Source organism: Notolepis coatsorum (genome assembly GCF_963971535.1).
Source record: "Notolepis coatsorum genome assembly, chromosome: 3".
NCBI classification, from domain to species: Eukaryota; Metazoa; Chordata; class Actinopteri; order Aulopiformes; family Paralepididae; genus Notolepis; species Notolepis coatsorum.
In genome coordinates, this window is record NC_140167.1 from 21,870,817 (window position 1) to 21,890,308 (window position 19,492).

Below are 19,492 nucleotides of genomic sequence, written 5' to 3' on the forward strand. Positions count from 1 at the left end.
GCTATTGTGCCGGAATAAATTACTCCTCCCTCTCCCAAAAACAAAACAACCAGATAATATATTTGGGATTGCGATAATGCTATCCAATATGTTTTGGTTTTTAAGCACTAGATTTAAAGAGGTCCCTCTAGATGACAATAACAAGCCGATTTTGATAGATTAGTCAATTACGTAGCCTACATGGTCAATTTGATTAGTCAAGTAAAAATGTCTTTAGTCGACAGCCCTAGTGCCTTACTCTGTATCAGTAACATAACCCACAGAGGGATGCACCGATATGACAACTTGCCACCGATACCGATTGTTCAACTAACACAATCGGCCGATACCGATATTTGTGGCAAAAAAAATTATAATTGTAATATATATATATTTTTTTTTTGTAATATATATTTTTTTGTAATTATTATTTTTCTTTTCATGAAACTACTGTATATTTGTATGTCTCTAAATGTTTTGATGAATTGAAAATGGAGGACCCTTATGTAAAAAAGCCGAAAGTCTTTTTCTGGTCCACTGAGCTGTACTGTATTGTACCCACTCTGCAATCTGTCAATAAAGCTTTCAATCAATCAATCAGACAAATGCATAGAAAAGCCCTTATTATAACCAAATAACAAATTATATTATTGTTTATGAACATGTTTTAGCCCTATGCTTGACTATTATTTTAGCCATGGCAACAAATAAAATAATAATAAAATGAATAAATAAAATATTAAATAAATAGGCTACAGGTCTCTCTTTTTGTGTTACAAATTGTGCTCACCGATATGAACATAGGCCTCTTTACTTACTTAAAAAAAGGAAACATCAAGAAATAGCACTATCTCTCTCACAGTATGGTCTGCCGGGCTGCAGCTGGATACTATTGTCTCAACCAGAGCTCTCAACCAATGCAATGCAACAGAACAATTTTGATTGACAGTCGATTCTGCCAATTACGTCACACGGCTTGCACCCGCCTCTGCTGTTACCACCAATCGGCAAGCGTTTATTCGTTTGCCGAATAAACGGGAATGCCGCCATTGACCTGCTTGCGAGAAGCACAACAAACTTAACGTAGCTAATACGTTAGCTCCCCGCCGACCACGATAGATTACCAGCGCTCCGCAGGATGACCAAACGAGGCATAATGATTTTACTGCAACGAATGTTATAATAAAACAAAGCCTTTCTATACATTTGTCTGATTGAAAACTTTATTAACAGATTGCAGAATGGGTACAACTCAGGGCTCCATGAGCAACGGAATGGAACTGAGCTATGAACGAGTAATGCTTGCTACTTGCCATGTTCGGGTAAATAATATGCTGATGTTATTGAACGTGTAACACTAACTATATAACGTTAATGCCACAAAACGAATGCCTTTGTTAATCATAAGTAGCGACTGAACTTTTTTTTGCCTTTTGACGCTACACAAATTGATGGATATTTATCGGCTACTGCCATCGGCACATTCGAGCTTATCGGCCGATAGGCCGATTGCAGTCAACAAGGCACTTATCGGCCGATACCGATACCCGACCGATACATCGGTGCACCCCTAGCATAATTACATCCAATTATTTTGCCTACAGAAAAAAAAGAAAAAGAAAAAATAAAGACCGACAGCCTAACAGCAGCGTAAGCACCCCAGCAACCAATGCATCAAATGGTCTCCTCTGTAAAATCATCATATTTCACAGCACTTAGGGATATTTCACTTTAGTAGAACTTGGGAGGAATGGTGGTGTTGACAGTGGACACCGGGGGCAGCAGTGGTGTATAATCTGTCAAAATACCTATAAATAGAATGACATTTTTTTCCCTCTTGACAACATCTCTAGTTAGCCAGCAATAGCCATGTTTTTTTTTGTTTGTAAATGGTTTTATTTTCACTTTTTCAAAACATACATAGAACAAGACATCACAATACAATAGATTTACGGTAATAATAATAGAGACACTAACAACAATAACACTAACAATAATAACAACAGAAATTATAGTAAAAATAATAAAGACATAATATAAACTATAAAAGTACATTATCAGACATGACAAAAGACAAACAACAAAGACATGGCTCAAATATCATGATACCATTCTAAATTAAGTACTGTGGTGCTGCGGAGATGTCCCTGCCTATAAATCGTAGTCTACAGACTTAAGAAAACACCTTTGTTTGATACAGATCCCTGCAAAAATCACACCATGATGATTTAAAATGTTTCAATGATGACAATGAGAATAATGACGCAAAAATGATCATTCCCTCTGATATCGTGAATAAAATTGCAATCGCAATATCAAATGTCAATCAATCAATGTCAAAATAATCACAATTAGATTTTTATTTTTTTTTATCGTTCAGCCCTACTACAGGGTATCTCTTGATGACGTCACACTCAGATTAGAGCCTTGGTTCTTTGGATTCTAGTGTTGGGAGGGAGTGGTCCATATATATAAATGTATATATATCAGTACATATACCCACACTATACACTGTATATACATTTATCTATATCCATATTACCTACTCTTATTAGTTAAACCACTGGCTAGTATGGTTTACTACCATATTGTATTCATACTTGCACCACTGTATATAATAATAATACTGTAGATACATTAGCTTAGCATTAGTAGCTTCGTCATATATACTCCACATATTCACATGTTCCACTGAATACTGCTATGCACACTACGCACCACTGACTACCTGTGTGGAGGCCTCTCGTGCTGCCTGTGAAGGTTTCCTTAACTTCTTTATTGATAAGGTCTCCTCCATTAGGGCTTCTATTTCACCTCCTGCTTATGACCCCTCCGTTTCTGTCCCCAGCCCAGCTGTATTTACATTTGTGCCCATGACGCTGTCTTCCTTACAGGAGGTCATTGGCAAAATGAAGCCATCGGGCTCCCCAGATGATGCTGTTCCACCTCGACTCTAAGGAAGTCTTCCCAGCTGTTGGGCCTACTGTACTCAACATTATAAATAGCAGCCTGTCCTCTGGTGTGGTCCCGGCACTTTTTAAACATGCGGTTGTGCAGCCCCTGATCAAGAAGCCTGGGCTTGATCCTGCAGCCATGTCAAATTTTAGGCCCATCTCTAAACTGCCATTTTTATCAAAGATCCTTGAGAAAATTTTCTATACTCAGCTAATGAATTTTTTAAACGAGCACAATATTCTCGAGGTTTTCCAATCTGGTTTTAAATCCCTGCACAGCACTGAGTCTGCACTTTTAAGAGTTTTTAATTACATCTTTTTAGCTACTGATTCCAGTGACTGTGTTGTCCTGGTCCTTTTAGACCTGTCAGCCGCATTTGACACGGTGGACCATGACATTTTAATTGCCTGCCTTGAACAGTGGGTGGGCATCAGAGGCATAGCCCTTGAATGGTTCAAGTCCTACCTGGCAGATCGATCTTTTTGTGTCAGGCTCGAGGACTCTGTGTCCTCTACTGCCCCCCTATTGTATGGTGTACCCCAGGGCTCGATACTTGGCACCGTCCTGTTCTCTATTTATTTATTGCCCCTTGGTTCCATCCTCAGAAAGCACGGCATTCCTTTTCACTGCTACGCTGATGACAGCCAGATCTATATGCCACTAAAAAAGTCTGGCTGCTTTTCCATAGAGCCGCTGACCAAATGTCTCGATGACATTAAATCCTGGATGGCATTGAATTTTTTTAATTTTAAAGGACAAAAAGACGGAGGTCATGGTTTTTGATGGCCCCTCTGTGACCTCACTGCTAGATCTGGGTTCGCTGGCACAACATGTCAAACCAATAGTAAAGAACTTAGGTGTAAAAATCGACCCAGACCTTAAATTTGACAGCCAGATCAAGGCCGTGGTCAAATCGAGCTTTTTCCAGTTGAGGCAGCTGGCCAAAATTAAGCCCATGCTACAGACGCAGCAGCATTTTGAAGCAGTAATCCATGCATTTGTGACGACTAGGCTGGATTACTGCAATGCACTTTATATAGGGGTGAGTGGATCCTCAGTGGCTCGCCTTCAAATGGTGCAGAACGCCGCTGCACGTCTTTTAACTGGCACTCGTAAATATGACCACATCTCACCGATTTTATCCTCACTCCATTGGCTCCCCGTGCACTTTAGGATTCATTTTAAAATGATTTTATTTGCTTTTAAAGCTCTTCATGACCTTGCCCCACCCTACCTCTCTGAGCTGTTGCAGGTCTATACACCTTCTCGCTCTCTCAGGTCAGCTGACCAGCTGCTCCTAGTAGTGCCTACAACTAGGCGTAAGCTCAGGGGGGACCGTGCCTTCTCCGTTGTCGCCCCCAAAATGTGGAACGAGCTGCCACTGCAGATTAGGCAGGCCTCATCACTGCCCCGTTTCAAAGGCCTCCTTAAGACCCACCTTTTCTCTCTGGCTTTCGACACCATGTAGCTTGTTGATTTTATGATCTTATTGTCTTACTGTGTTGTTGTTGTATCGTTTTGTTACTGTGTCCTTTGCTTTTAAATATTTTTTAAGTACTCTGATCTATTTAAATTTGTATTGCTGCCTATGTTTACCTTATTTTTTTCTTCTCTTTTTTGGTACTCTTGTTTTTTTTGATCTATTTTTAGTGCTGCTTATAGTTTTTTAATATGCTCCCTCTGTACAGCACGTTGTGCCCCTGTGGCTGTTAAAGCGCTTTATAAATAAAGTTGGATTGGATTGGATTGGACTCCTTTTCGAACAGTGATATGTATATTTTTCATTGTTTGTCTTTTTGTATTCTTTGTTATTAAATCATGTTCGAAATAAAGATTCATTCATTCATGCACTTTACTGTTACTCTGGTTAGATGACAAATAAATGTTCTTGTACTCTGTACTTGTACTTAAATACATGTAATCTAATCTAATGTCAATAAATAATGACTGAACTGTCCAACATCATCAGAATGACATCATGTCAATATTATGTCTCTTTGGAATCTGGAAACCGGAATGCTGTGTAATCCTCCATACCTCAATAATATGAACACGTGAGTATATCGACACGCACACTTTGATCATGAGCACAGGGTGAGATGACGTGCGGCACTTAACACAAACTGATAACGAAGCGGGTCACTTAGGCTATAGCTCGCTGATGAGTCACGATGTTATCAAGATGGACTAGAGCAAAGACTTCCAGATAAAAAGGGAGACACAACAAGAAGTGCTTGCAACTGTCGTTTCCTGCCCTCCCCCACAATTTGTTTTGCCACTCCTCTCATGTCTGAAAGTGTGGTTTATTAAACCACAGGGTAGAATTAATCTTAACCCAGATGAATTACCCTTTCTCGCACAGGGGGAAAACCATTTCCATATAGGGATTTTTTTTGTCTTCTGCCACTCGTCAACCCCAGACCTTCGGTCATTTGTTGATCTATCAGGGTCCTCTTTTTTTACAACTCAAACCGGTGATCATATCTGTGCGGACGCTAATGGTGAGAAGAAGTGGAAGTACTTTCAAACCTATTCTTGCGAAGAGCACAAAGAGCACAAAGAGCACAAAGAGCACAATTAGAGGGGGGCTTCCCACCCTCCAGAACATTTACAACAAGCGGTGCAAGGGGAAGGCTAAGAGAATTATTAAGGACTCGAGCCACCCGAACAACTGCCTCTTTGAACTGCTGCCGTCAGGCAAGCGATACCGGAGTCTTATGGCGAGCACAGAAAGACTCAGAAGGAGCTTCTATCCCCAGGCCATCAGGCTGCTAAACGAACAATAATCGCTAAACGAACAATAATCACTATGCAACAACCATCAAATGCACACAGCACACACACCCACAAGCACACACTCACTCAAACAAACAACACACTGCAGCACCCACTCTCCACACTTTAGATCACACAAACACACTTACACTTTATATTTATTGATAAAGGATTTGCACTACAACTCGTACACCTACTGTGAATTGTACCTAAACTGCACCTCGTCCATTTATGCCTTGCACTATATAGTATTGTATATTAGTACACTGCACAGTATTGTATATTGTATGGTAACTACGTCTACGAACATTGTACATATGTCTAAACTGAACACTGTGACCTCTTTTTTTACTTCTAATTTTTACTATGTTTTTATTTCATACTTATCTTGTCATGCACAGTCTCTGGAGCGCAACAGTAAGAAGCATTTTGTACAAAAGTATTCTGTACTTCTGTATGACAACTATTAAAGAAACTTGAAACTTGAAACTTGAAAACCCACCCCACCCCCGATTCCCCTTTGGCCACTGTTGGCCTGCAGCCTCTACTTCTGGTGAACTGGGTGTTACTTTGCTCTTCGCAAGAATAGGTTTGAAAGTACTTCCACTTCTTCTCACCATTAGCGTCCGCACAGATATGATCACCGGTTTGAGTTGTAAAAAAAGAGGACCCTGATAGATCAACAAATGACCGAAGGTCTGGGGTTGACGAGTGGCAGAAGACAAAAAAAATCCCTATATGGAAATGGTTTTCCCCCTGTGCGAGAAAGGGTAATTCATCTGGGTTAAGATTAATTCTACCCTGTGGTTTAATAAACCACACTTTCAGACATGAGAGGAGTGGCAAAACAAATAGTGCACATCACAGAGAGGGACTAAGTGCTTTGCATTACCCCCTCAGCCTGGGACATCAGTGAATGATTGGAGCAGGATATTGCGCGGCTCGTTTTTGAGTCACATCGACTCCCCAGACACATGTTGACGTTTCTACACTGTTGGAAAGAGGAGTAATGCCCTTACTACTGTAGCTCTCTACTACAAATACCACTATGTTGCACCGAGTATCGACGGTCACCAAATAACTTTTTGGAATAAGGCAAATGAAAAGTGCTGCCAACTATTTTTATATCCTTCATTCGTTTAATACAATGTACAAATTTGATGGAAATCACCCATGAGCAAATGAGCCACACTGCGCGTTCCGACTGGAACATTCCAGAGCGCTTCACATTTGAGTGGAATGATGGGACAAAGGAGGTGTTGGTGATTCTTGCTAGACGGGCAGGCAAATCGTTAGCCTATTAGTGTACGTGATGGAGTCGATACATACCGGTAGTTCTGACGGTTCAGGAAGAAACTCTGCATCCTCGCCAAAGATGAAATCTGGCGGGAGCTCTGGGTCCCGAGCGTTGAATATTATGTCCCCTGAAAGAGGGAAGAAGATGGACCATTACATCCCATGACACTGAAACGAGCTCCACGAGCGCACATCTCCACTTTTGGTGGAATTTTCGCGTTTTTACTTGAGTTGAGAGTTATCATTCTCTGTGGCTGTGAGGAGGTTTCATGGCGATAGGTGCCCATGGAACCCATTCAAATCCCTATAATGTACAACTTTAAAAACACATGGACATTGGTATGAGCACGACATCTGAAATCAATACCAGAGTTGGTTGACCTATGAATCACTGTACTCACTTTTTTAAATGTATTTCCATTTTTTTTATGTCTTGTTATTTCTTTTATTACATTTTTAATTGTATTACTATTATTATAATTTCTTTCTGAAACTTTGTCTGTCTCACTTTGTTTTAATGTATGTTGTCCTTTGTATTCCGTTCTGTGTTCCCAATGGAAAACTTTCAAGCACATATCATTTGTAAATGTTGGCTGCACTAAACACATGGATTGTTTTCACTTTAGATAACAATGACACCTAACCAGCCAGTGTCTAGCCCTTTCACTACCACTCTACCAAATGGTTAACCCTTTCACTGCCACACGACAAATGGTTACCTTCTGTAGTGTGATAGTAAAGGGTTAACCTTCTGTAGTGTGGTAGTGAAAGGGCTAGACACAATTGCAGAAAACGTTGAATTATTGAATTCGTCTTCAGTACACAAGGAAATGAAAAGATCCCCTCCAGATGTAATTCTTACCCAACACATTTTCTATATTGAATAACAATTTGGATAATTGTGTTTTTTCCCCCACCAAATTGTTCGATAAGCGGCTTAGCAGCATCTCTGCACCTTTATACTAGTTGAGAAGGCAATTGATATTTTCCAGGATGTCAATACCTGCTCAAGCTGCTGAAGCTAAAGTTATCAAGCTACATATTGGAGCATGAGTGGTTCGACTAAGACAGTGACTCAATTTCCGGGGGAATACAGAGAAGCTCTCCCTCTCCAGTGGAAAGGTTTGGAAATGGTGCTCTGGTGACAAGTTCTGATAAGATAACTTGTTTTAAAAATGAAAAATAAATACAAATCTGTGTAGTCAAAGTCGTGCCTCCAAGAAAAAAAGAGAGTGTGACTACAATGTTTATTGGCAGCTACAGTAGCAGTCACAATATGGGTTATTAATAAGCAAAGTTATCAAATATTTACAGGTGTAGTCATTAAAAAAAACAGCAGTAAGGATAACCTACTGAGTATGGATGCTGAATCTGAACAGGGATAGACTAGGACAAGGCAACGTCTAATGCTTTACAATACAGTGCATATCACATAAGGCTCATCTGTCTGGTTCACAATGTACAGATGATATGCTATAATGATACACAATTCTATTTCTGTCCAGCCAGGCCGTTTTGTTCTGTTTTTTTTCCCATTACTGTGCCAGGGACAGCAAGAGGAGACAAACACACAAACGGCAGTACTTTTCCAGGGAAGTGTCAAAACGAGGAGAGGAGAGGAGAGGAGAGGAGAGGAGAGGAGAGGAGAGGAGAGGAGAGGAGAGGAGAGGAGAGGAGGGGGAGGGAGGATGTGCAGTAAATGTGTTACAAAATGCCTGGAAGCCAGTCAAACACATGTGAGTCCAACACTGCTGGCACGGCACTTAACCAGGGGGAACCTGGAAGGAAGTGGTGCTATTGGCAGTGGACCCTCTGTGCATGTTAAAACTTAGGCTCAAGTACATAGGTAGACAGCATCCTAATCACCATTATTCTGGTCAATATTGAGATTACGATTATTCGTTGACTTTGGAAACGTGAATTTATTGAACCTTTTTTTTGTGGATTTCCTTGGAACTTTATAATTCAACTGAAAACACAAAAACATGAATTTTTTCCTAATTGAAAATAACATTTACATATACATGGGTGCAATAGCATTCTTAACTAATTCACTGCCAACAACAATTAAACTCGTTATTGGCCGCCAATCGTTGGACGCCAACAACGAGTATACTCATTATTTGCTCGTTATTTCTTTTATTCATTATTTCCATTCATTATCCATCCAGGAAGCCTGGTGTTATCATGGGGCTGAGTCTGAGATCGCTAAAGTGCAATACCGGCCGCATCCTACCAGGCGGCGGTATCGAGCACCATTTGAAACCTTGTGTATTGGGCTGTGCCACACACTAAACGCTCCGGGCTCTCTTTTCTACTAACATGAACCTAGGGCTTCCCCCGATCGCATTGAATCATTTTTGGGACCCCCGATTCATTATGCTGTGGTGGGTTATGTCGTTTTAATATAGCGTGTATCACGAATAAACTGCAATCGATAATCTATATTATGCGTTTAGGCCTATAACTAGCGTTGTAGGAATTACTGCAGAAAACGATAAAAACATATTTATATTCTAGACGGTATTTTCGTATGAATCTATGAATGAAAAAGTATAACGTTCCTACATCCCGAACGATAGATAATCGATGTTGAATGGGCCATAGTAATGTAAATTTAGCAATACAATTTAAAAAGTTATAGCCCTGCAAAGAAGGTGAACATCTCCATAGGCTTAGAGTGGTGGCAGAGAGTGGTATGAGAGGGGCAAACTCCGTGACAGTTAATGTGTTAACGTGCGGTTTCGTTTTGCGGTAAACAAAACATTGACGTCATCGGACTTTTTTTTTGTATACAAAAATCTTTTCTGCAGGAATAATAATAATAATTAACGAAAATTGGCACCGTTGGATCTCACGTGAATCGATACACGGTAGTACCGACGTGTTTCGGTCTGTACCCTTAACACATTCAACACATAGTTTTAGAGTAATTCTGTGTAATCCCAGGAAACGCCACTAAGCAGCGTTTAGTGCATCTAGAAACCGTGCCATTCCTCGCCTGGATCAACAATCAATCTGAAATCAACGCTATATTATCGGTATTATGTTTCATCATGCATGCATGAAAGGGTGGGGGGGGGGGGGTTCTATGCTTCGATCGTCACCAATGGAATACGTTACACAGTACATTACAGACACACGCTCCGATCTCGGGGAAGGAATTATTGGATCAACGCAAGATTGATAGCATATAGCCCTTACCTAGGATGAAGAATATTCCAATTATCTGATCGCCATTCCAAGTATTGATGTCGATCGTGTTGCCAACATAATCCACCAAAGAACATGAATCGACGGTGCTTGATTCTCCCCAATCCATGTGTTATAAATGTTACTCCTGCCCGACAAGGAAAACCCGGACCGGACTTTTTAGATCGACGTACAGGCTGAGCCAAGGATGTGCAATACCGGCCGCAAGGCGTTAGGCGGCGGTATTGGACGTTTGCGATCTCAGACCCATTCCCAATGATAACATCAGGCTCCCTTGATGGATTATGAACGGAAATAGCCAATAAAAGAAATAACGACCAAAACCCGACTTTTCTCGAGTTTGGCGTTCAAGCGATGGTGAGTTAACCCGACTTATCTCGGGTCTGGCGTCCAATGTGTTAAAAGTACCAAATTCGGTACCCATCCCTACCAGATGTCAATCAAAAAATTGGAATATTCTTTTTGGAATCCCACCGGCCACAGGTAAGAGCAATTTAACGTCAATTTCAGCTTGATTGTGCCTTGTTTTCATAGCCATCGCCCTGATCAGCGTATGTTGTTGTAATAACGAATGCCGTTATTGACAATCAATTAATCAGAAACGACCCCCCCCCCCCCTTTCATGCATTCATGATGGAACATAATACCAATCATATGCATTTGATTTTTTTATTGTAGCGTGTGTAGGGACGAAATGCCAATGGATTTAGTATAATACACGTCGCAGGCTATTACTAGCCTCCCAGGAATTACCCTAGATCGCTCTAAAACCATACTTATATTCACCACGGAATAAAACGGGAATGTATGGATGGAAAAATTATTTCTTTTTCACATATTGAACGATAGATACTCGATGTCAAATGGGCCATAGTATTGCATCCATAGCTATAATATAGAATATAGTTATAGCCCTGCAAACAAGGTGACGGACTCCATTGGTTTAATGCGTGGCAGCGCATAGCCATATCCCGGAAACAGCATGGCAGCCAATGAGTTAAGACTATAGCAAACAAACGCACAGCAGATGAAGAAACCTACTCGACAAACAAAAAGGACTTAGTAACAACACACAAGCATTCAGAGAGTCTCAGCTCCAGTCTAGGCTAACGATATATTGACGACATAAGAGCGTACATTATGCTCCATAACGAAGGCCACAAATCGCAGTGTGGCTGTGGCAGCTATGGCAGCAGGGAGGCGTGTGTGTGGTTATGTGTGTGTGTGTGTGTGGTTATGTGTGCGTGTGTGTGTGCGTGTGTGTGTGTGTGTGTGGTTATGTGTGTGTGGTTGCGTGTGTGTGGTTGCGTGTGTGCGTGTGTGTGTGGTTATGTGTGTGTGGTTGCGTGTGTGTGTGGTTATGTGTGCGTGTGGTTGCGTGTGTGTGTGTGTGGTTATGTGTGCGTGTGGTTGCGTGTGTGTGTGTGGTTATGTGTGTGTGGTTGCGTGTGTGTGTGTGTTAGGGTCAGCCTGCGTTAATGAGTACAGTGCCTGGTCGTGCCATCATCTGCCCTGCTCTTAACACGACATCGGCAGGCAGGTCGAGACGTTGACAAGAACCCCGAGGCCTTGCATCCTTGACTAAACAAACGCTCTTCCTCAGGCCAAAGCACAGGAAAGTACATCAACCAGTAAAACAACATGTGAAGCGAAGTCGCATGCTGTCGTGCCAGACCGCCACTGGCTTCTTTCTTCTGGTGATTCTCCCCCCCCCCCCCTGCTTTCACTGCAAAGATTGCAGCTAAGTGGTTACGTTGTCTCTTCCATGTCTCCAGAAATATCTGTAGCAGGTTAAGGTCTTCAGCTTGTACAACTCCAAAGGCTACAACAGTGCAGGATATGTGTCTTGTGTGTCAAAACAATGGAAGTGATCCCTAATGCAAGTGATTCGATTCTCTCCTCTCCTCTCCTCTCCTCTCCTCTCCTCTCCTCTCCTCTCCTCTCCTCTCCTCTCCTCTCCTCTCCTCTCCTCTCCTCTCCTCTCCTCTCCTCTCCTCTCCTAGGGCTTGTGACCGGAAGGTCGCTGGTTCAGATTCGTGGACCGGTGGGGAGATTTGGGAAGTGAATGAGTAACGCTCTTTCCTCCCTTTGCCAACTGCCTCTGACGTTGAGCATTGAGCATGACGTCCGAACCACCAGCTGCTCCAGTGGAGTCGCTCAGTAGCCAGCAGTAGAAGACTGTGATTGTACCGGACAGCTCCCGGGTCTGTGATTGGGAGCGATACCACTTTTTCACTGCCGATACCAATTCCCGATTCCTAAACTTTGAAGTATCTGCCGATATCGGGTACTGATGGGATCCATTGTTTTTATTATCGTATAGTCAGTTTGCGGTCATTGGATAAAAAATATTGAGATATAATCCATGTTTGAGATATACCGTGCTTCTATGTGTCAGAAATGCTGAAAATTATGTGACTTTGCTTTGACTTCCTGGAATCAAGATGTTAGTATCAGCCTGGTATCGGTATTGGTGCAGGATCCCTCTCTCAAAATGTAGCAGGGCATTGCTGAATAAGAGCTGGAATGCTAAGGAAATCTTCCCAGGATAAATACAAGTTCAAAGAGAACATGCGCAAATTCACTATAGCTGTGACCTTTTCCACCCCCCGATAGGCCACTCCCATTGCCATGCCCCCTTTTAGCCAATTGGCATGTACACACACCTTCATTCACACTCACACACACACACACACACACACACACAGGAACAGTGTATTGCACTACTAAAGCTACCTAGCATGTCCTATATGCTCTGTAAATAACTATGTACAGATACCGAGATGTCACACCATGTTACCTGTTACCTGTTTATTGCACAATGTTGTTTTTTTATTGGATTCTATTATATGCTGTACCACTGTATTGCACATTGTCGCGGGCAAGACCACCCGCATTTCATTGTATACTTGTATGCCGTGACAAATAAGACTCTTGACTTGACACACACACGTGCGCGCGCACACACACACACACACACACGCACACACACACTTTACCTCCATGCCAAACGTCAGCCTCCTAGGGTGAAACCTGTGGCTGCTATAGTGAGTGGAGGGATTTTTGTGAACCAACCAACTGATAGAATGAGCTGCTGCTCACACCATAAAAGGTCACTCATTAGAGGGCTGATTTTAACCTAATAGGTGCCCCTGTAGGAAACTCCTCCAAACATTTTCTCAAGGCAAAAGAGTAGCAAATGACCCAACGGTGTCATTATCTTAAACGTCATTAAACGTTCTTCGCACTCACTTAATTAGCTCCCATTTCCATATCTCCTGACAGAGAGCTGTAATGATGAAACATCTGTTCTCACCGACAGCAGTAAGTCAGCTCCCGTGGAAAAAAAACCTGTTTTGCCGAACCAGCTCTGCTCATATATCTGGCTTGCTTCGACTATCTTTGAAGTGGGTGATTAAGTGGGTAGCAGACATTGCCGGAGGGGCTTGCTTGTTAAAAGGCACATAGATTTATAAACATAAAGGAAACTATTTACCTGGATGGCTAAGATTCTGCTGTTTTACACCCAGTGATCTAGAACATTCTGTGGAGTTGAACCGGTTCATTTGTCATGTGAGCTTTTATGAAGCTTCTGATATACTGTAGGTGCCACTTTTTTTTGGTACACTCTAATCCTTGCCTATTCAGCCCAGCTAACAAAGACTATTTTTATTACTGTGCCATGAACCTTTTACACCAATGTCAAAATTGGGAGACAGAACAGTAGCTGAATAATAACTGAGAACACCATCTCTTTGTGTTGTGTGTGTGTGTGTGTGTGTGTGTGTGTGTGTGTGTGTGTGTGTGTGTGTGTGTGTGTGTGTGTGTGTGTGTGTGTGTGTGTGTGTGTGTGTGTGTGTGTGTGTGTGTGTGTGCGTGTGTTTAGCAATGGGTGCCATGACTCACCATAATTCCAGGAACACCAAATTAAAATCTTTCCCGACTGAAATAAAAATCACTTCACGTAACATATTCTGCGGCGCTGCCGTTCAGGCGTTTTAGGAGGCATACTCATGATATGCAGCTCTCTCAGATGTGGGATTTCAATCACAAGTTGAGAGATTATTCCAGTAATGTCCAGTTCTTACACACAACGTGTTGCTCATTAGTAACAGGAGCCGTTTTCGAAAAAGGGGTAAACAAATTAAGACTGTATAATCGTAGCATATTGGTGAAAACCAAATTAGGACCAGGCATGTTTTGGAAATATACAGGGTTCCTAGCACGCCTTTTTGGTTGTTAAAATTCCATAACTTCACCATGACATACCGGTATAGTACAAATTACAATATAACAATATAAATAATATTACAATATAAATTACCGTATATGCAATCAAAGCCACCGATCACCTACATTTTTGTGGTGAAGTTCTGATTTGAATGTCTCAGGTTTTGGTATTAATTATTTTAGTTATTATTCCTTCAAATGTAACTTGACTGACCAGCAGTCAAGCTTAATGATACAACCTGTCATTCATTTGGCCATCTAAATGATCGGTATATTCATGTCTTTGAAGAGTTTGCCTTGTGGATAGAAAATACACTTTATGGAGCTTTCTGCTCCTCATTATAACTCAGGATTCAGCCCAGTTTTACTCCTGTGTTTACAAACATTATGTAAATATTAATGTAAAACATTCTACAGCCTCAAATGTGTGTAGCAAAGGCCAAGACAAAAGCCATAACAAAAAACCTTCAGTCCAATAAATGCCAGATGAGAGACAGCATAACGGCAATGTGGTCACTCAAGCATGGCAATGATGAGTATGCTATCTGCACAAAAGCACAGTCCAAAGGCAAAGTTCAAATGTGTAAAAATAGGGGTCTCGCCATACAAATTCATGGCAGCTTTCCTCCATAATTACCGCACAGTACTACTCGCTCCGACTATCACATATTGTGTAGAAGGTGTTTGTTATGTAGGAGTGAGAGAGTGTTCAATTGGAACCAATTCTTGGTCCTTTTTCCCCACAACGACCAGTGGCATCGCAGCTAATGCTAAGATGCTAACCGTCTCAGGACTCTTTCCTTCAAGTCCTCTTTGGCTTTAACCTTCAACTCTGAAAGTCTGTGACTGAAAGCAGTATTGAATTTTGTGGAGAAAAAGTGGGATTTGCTCCATCCACCAGGAGGGGAACGATGGCACTGTTTATTACCTCCACCAAGAACAAGCCTTGGAGGTTATGTGATCAGTTCTGTCTGTGTATGTGTGTGTGTAATTTCTGTGCACATTCATGACCGCTGAAGGAACCAGCCTATTGATTTTGGTGACCCTGTGTGACCTTTCTTTTAGCACCGCCATCAGGCAAAACTGAGAACAAGATATCTCAAAAGGTAAAGGCCAGAGATATCGCTGTGCACATTCATGACCCCAAGATGAAGAAATATGTTGATTTACAAAATGCTGTTAAGTTTTCAATGAGAGTGAGTGGCATGTACCCCCCTCTCATGTGACAACATCTAATCAGGGCAATTGACATATCTCTAGCCCTGCCTTCTTTTCCTGATCCTCCAATCCCAACTGTTGCTTCCCTCGGACTGAAACAATTCACAATTGTGATTATTGTGACATTACCCTCAAATCTCTATGAAGACGAAAAGAAAAATACACCCAAATTGAATGTGATGTTCAACAATGAAACTGCAACAGCTGGCTTTAGTAATTCCATTCCATTGGGCTGGGAATAGGGGACCTGTACACTCTTAAGACACTAAATCATGTGACTGTTTGTGCCGCGTGGCCGCATCTACTGGCTTACTTACATTTGAGGGTTTCTCCCGCATAGGGGATGTGGAGCTTGAAGCGGTCACAGCAGGGCCCAGGGGTCAGAGAGGTACATCTGAGGAGAACCAGAACAAAAGCAGTCAGAGAGGTACATCTGAGGAGAACCAGAACAAAAGCAGTCAGAGAGGTACATCTGAGGAGAACCAGAACAAAAGCAGTCAGAGAGGTACATCTGAGGAGAACCAGAACAAAAGCAGTCAGAGAGGTACATCTGAGGAGAACCAGAACAAAAGCAGTCAGAGAGGTACATCTGAGGAGAACCAGAACAAAAGCAGTCAGAGAGGTACATCTGAGGAGAACCAGAACAAAAGCAGTCAGAGAGGTACATCTGAGGAGAACCAGAACAAAAGCAGTCAGAGAGGTACATCTGAGGAGAACCAGAACAAAAGCAGTCAGAAATCAGAGACAGCAGTAACACTCAATTGTCTAACAGCAAATAGCAGTGAGCATTAGCTAAGATTTGTGTGCGAATGACAGCAAACAATATCGCAATACTGTAAACCCTTTAGGGATTCTATAGCACTCAAGTCACCGTACACAACTTGATCGAATTTGCCACCATAAATCTGTCCAGTGCCACTAAAAAATTATAATTGGTCACAGCGTTGCAACCTAATACATATACCCCGAGATTTCTCCCCGAGTGGCTTAAAGACTTCACATGGCTATGGTATGACAAAACACAAAACAACATGTGCTGTGTTTATTGCAAACAGCAAGGGCTGACTATTGCGGGCAATACAGAACTTGCGTCTGCAATGGCCAATTTTACACACAAGAAGACACTCACTATCCACACCGAGAGCCGCCGGCGCATACAATGCCGGGACAGGTGCTTCACCGGCGCAGCTGCCCCCCCTCCCTGCGGCATTCCAACTTGTTCTGACATATGGCAATACTGCGCTTGGTTTAGGCAAGCGGTGGCACCTAGGTAGAGCGAGGGCATGACGCAGAATGCCTAGTGAGTGACTGTACAGAATATGTTTTAAACTGTTTTTATATTAACTTTAATGTCCTTCTATTTTTCTGTTTATTTTCTGGCTTAAACATCTAGCCCAGGGACTACAACTGAAAACTAGCAACCCTGCTAATGTTGGCATATTTACAGTTTTTCATAACTTTTTTAATTGTATTGCTAAATTGACATTACTATGGCCCATTCAACATCAAGTATCTATTGTTGGTGTAGCAACGTTATACTTTTTCATTCACATATTCATACTAAAATACGGTCTAAAGTATAAGTATGTTTTTATCGTTTTCTGCAGCTTTCTCCAGAACGTGATTTATAGCCCTAAATGCATTATATTGATGATTGTATACAGTTTGATAGCAATCGGCGCGAGATAAAAAATTTCAAATGGACGTGCTTCTAGAAGTTACTACTTATCATCTGATGTTGACCGGATGGGGGGGGGGGGGTCGTTTATAATTCCGTGGCCAACGTTAGATGATTCATCTAGTGTGGGTGATATGATCATTAGAGCAGTTTGTATCGAACACGTTAAAAAATAACGCTGAAACTAACCGTAGCTTCCTCGGGCCGTTGGGCGATGAGCGTGGAGCAGAAATATTCCTATTATGGGATGTAGAAATATGCGATCCATCTCCAGGTTGTATAATAGTATATATGTCCAAATCATGTTGTTTATCGAGTTATTGGTAAGGGATTGCTATCCATTGTGTCTAGCTCGAGTCCTGGGACTATTAGCGAGTGATCGGACCGAATTGGAATGAGCACCAGCTTCCATTTCCTGTTTCCGGTTTGAGCGATCCGCCGATCGGCCACCAGATGGCGCTCTTGAACCGTTGGAGAGTTGAGAGGGGATCAACAGTAGATCTCAAGTCTCCGGGGGAGAAATATGATTGCGATCACAGATTTTTGAAATATTGATATCAAAGACGTGGTACGGCGTCTTTGGCAGAATGAGCATGGCGGGGAATGACGTGGTAAGGCGTTTTTGGCGACCATAGTGTTAAATGGCGTATAACTCGGCATCTTGGAAATGTGGGCAACCTCAACTTTTAATGAAGCAGTTAAAATAAAGGTTTGCAATGAAATGAAATAAGGGTCAACAGTAAAGAATGAAATAAGCGACCGGCGGTGTTCTGTACGGTGCAAAACCAGGATTTTACGCGGTGAAACTGTATGTAAATAGTTTACAATCAATCCAAAATGTTTGTATTACTCAAACTGTTAATTTATGTGCACGTTTTTGGATGACGAGCTAACAGCGTTTCATATGTCTCATACTGTTAGATAGTGGAGCAAACTGGCCAGCATATGATCTTGACTTGATATTTCAAAAATATCCTGTTTCAAAGCATTATTGAGCTAAATCTGAACTATTTAACAAATGATGACCACAGCACTTAATAAGCATTTCATACAGACTAAAACACTGTATGAGAAGCACACATTTAATATAAATGGACAACTTTGCTGCAGTCTCGCTCTCTGCAGTCATTCCATTGTAAAGTGCTTTATGTCCTAATAGTAGAAATAAAATAGAAATGCAGAAATTAACCTGTGTACCTCTAACACTAGCAGTGTGAAGCCGTGTTTATACCTGTCTATCTCTATCACTAACAGTGTGAAGCCTTGTTTATACTGTACCTGTGTACTTCTACCACTAGCAATGTGAAGCCTTGTTTATATCTGTGTTTCTATCACTAACAATGTGAAGCCTTGTTTATACCAGTGTGTCTCTAACACTAACAGTGTGAAGCCTTGTTTATACCTGTGTGTCTCTACCACTAACAATGTGAAGCCTTGTTTATACCAGTGTACTTATATCACTAACAGTGTGAAGCCTTGTTTATACCTGTGTACTTATATCACTAACAGTGTGAAGCCTTGTTTATACCTGTGTACTTATATCACTAACAGTGTGAAGCCTTGTTTATACCTGTGTACTTATATCACTAACAGTGTGAAGCCTTGTTTATACCTGTGTACTTATATCACTAAGTGTGAAGCCTTGTTTATACCTGTGTACTTATCACTAACAGTGTGAAGCCTTGTTTATACCTGTGTACTTATATCACTAACAGTGTGAAGCCTTGTTTATACCTGTGTACTTATATCACTAACAGTGTGAAGCCTTGTTTATACCTGTGTACTTATATCACTAAGTGTGAAGCCTTGTTTATACCTGTGTACTTATATCACTAACAGTGTGAAGCCTTGTTTATACCTGTGTACTTATATCACTAAGTGTGAAGCCTTGTTTATACCTGTGTACTTATCACTAACAGTGTGAAGCCTTGTTTATACCTGTGTACTTATATCACTAACAGTGTGAAGCCTTGTTTATACCTGTGTACTTATCACTAACAGTGTGAAGCCTTGTTTATACCTGTGTACTTATATCACTAACAGTGTGAAGCCTTGTTTATACAGCCGAAACCCGTCCAATATTTCGCCGTCGACTAAAGACGCACTTCTTCAACCATTATCTGAAATAAAAAATAAAGAAAAATCTAA

The 19,492-nt window shown here is 41.4% G+C and overlaps 1 protein-coding gene across 1 annotated transcript in view; it reads right to left on the bottom strand.

Moving 5' to 3' along the window:
- Positions 1-19,492, bottom strand: part of babam2 (BRISC and BRCA1 A complex member 2) — a 179,966-nt gene that overhangs the window by 158,259 nt on the left and 2,215 nt on the right. Inside the window, exons 3-4 of the mRNA XM_084311647.1 lie at positions 15,984-16,060; positions 7,039-7,133 (exon numbers count right to left, since the gene is read on the bottom strand). Coding sequence (XP_084167773.1) covers positions 7,039-7,133; positions 15,984-16,060 — 172 coding nt within the window. The remainder of the gene's footprint in view (positions 1-7,038; positions 7,134-15,983; positions 16,061-19,492) is intronic.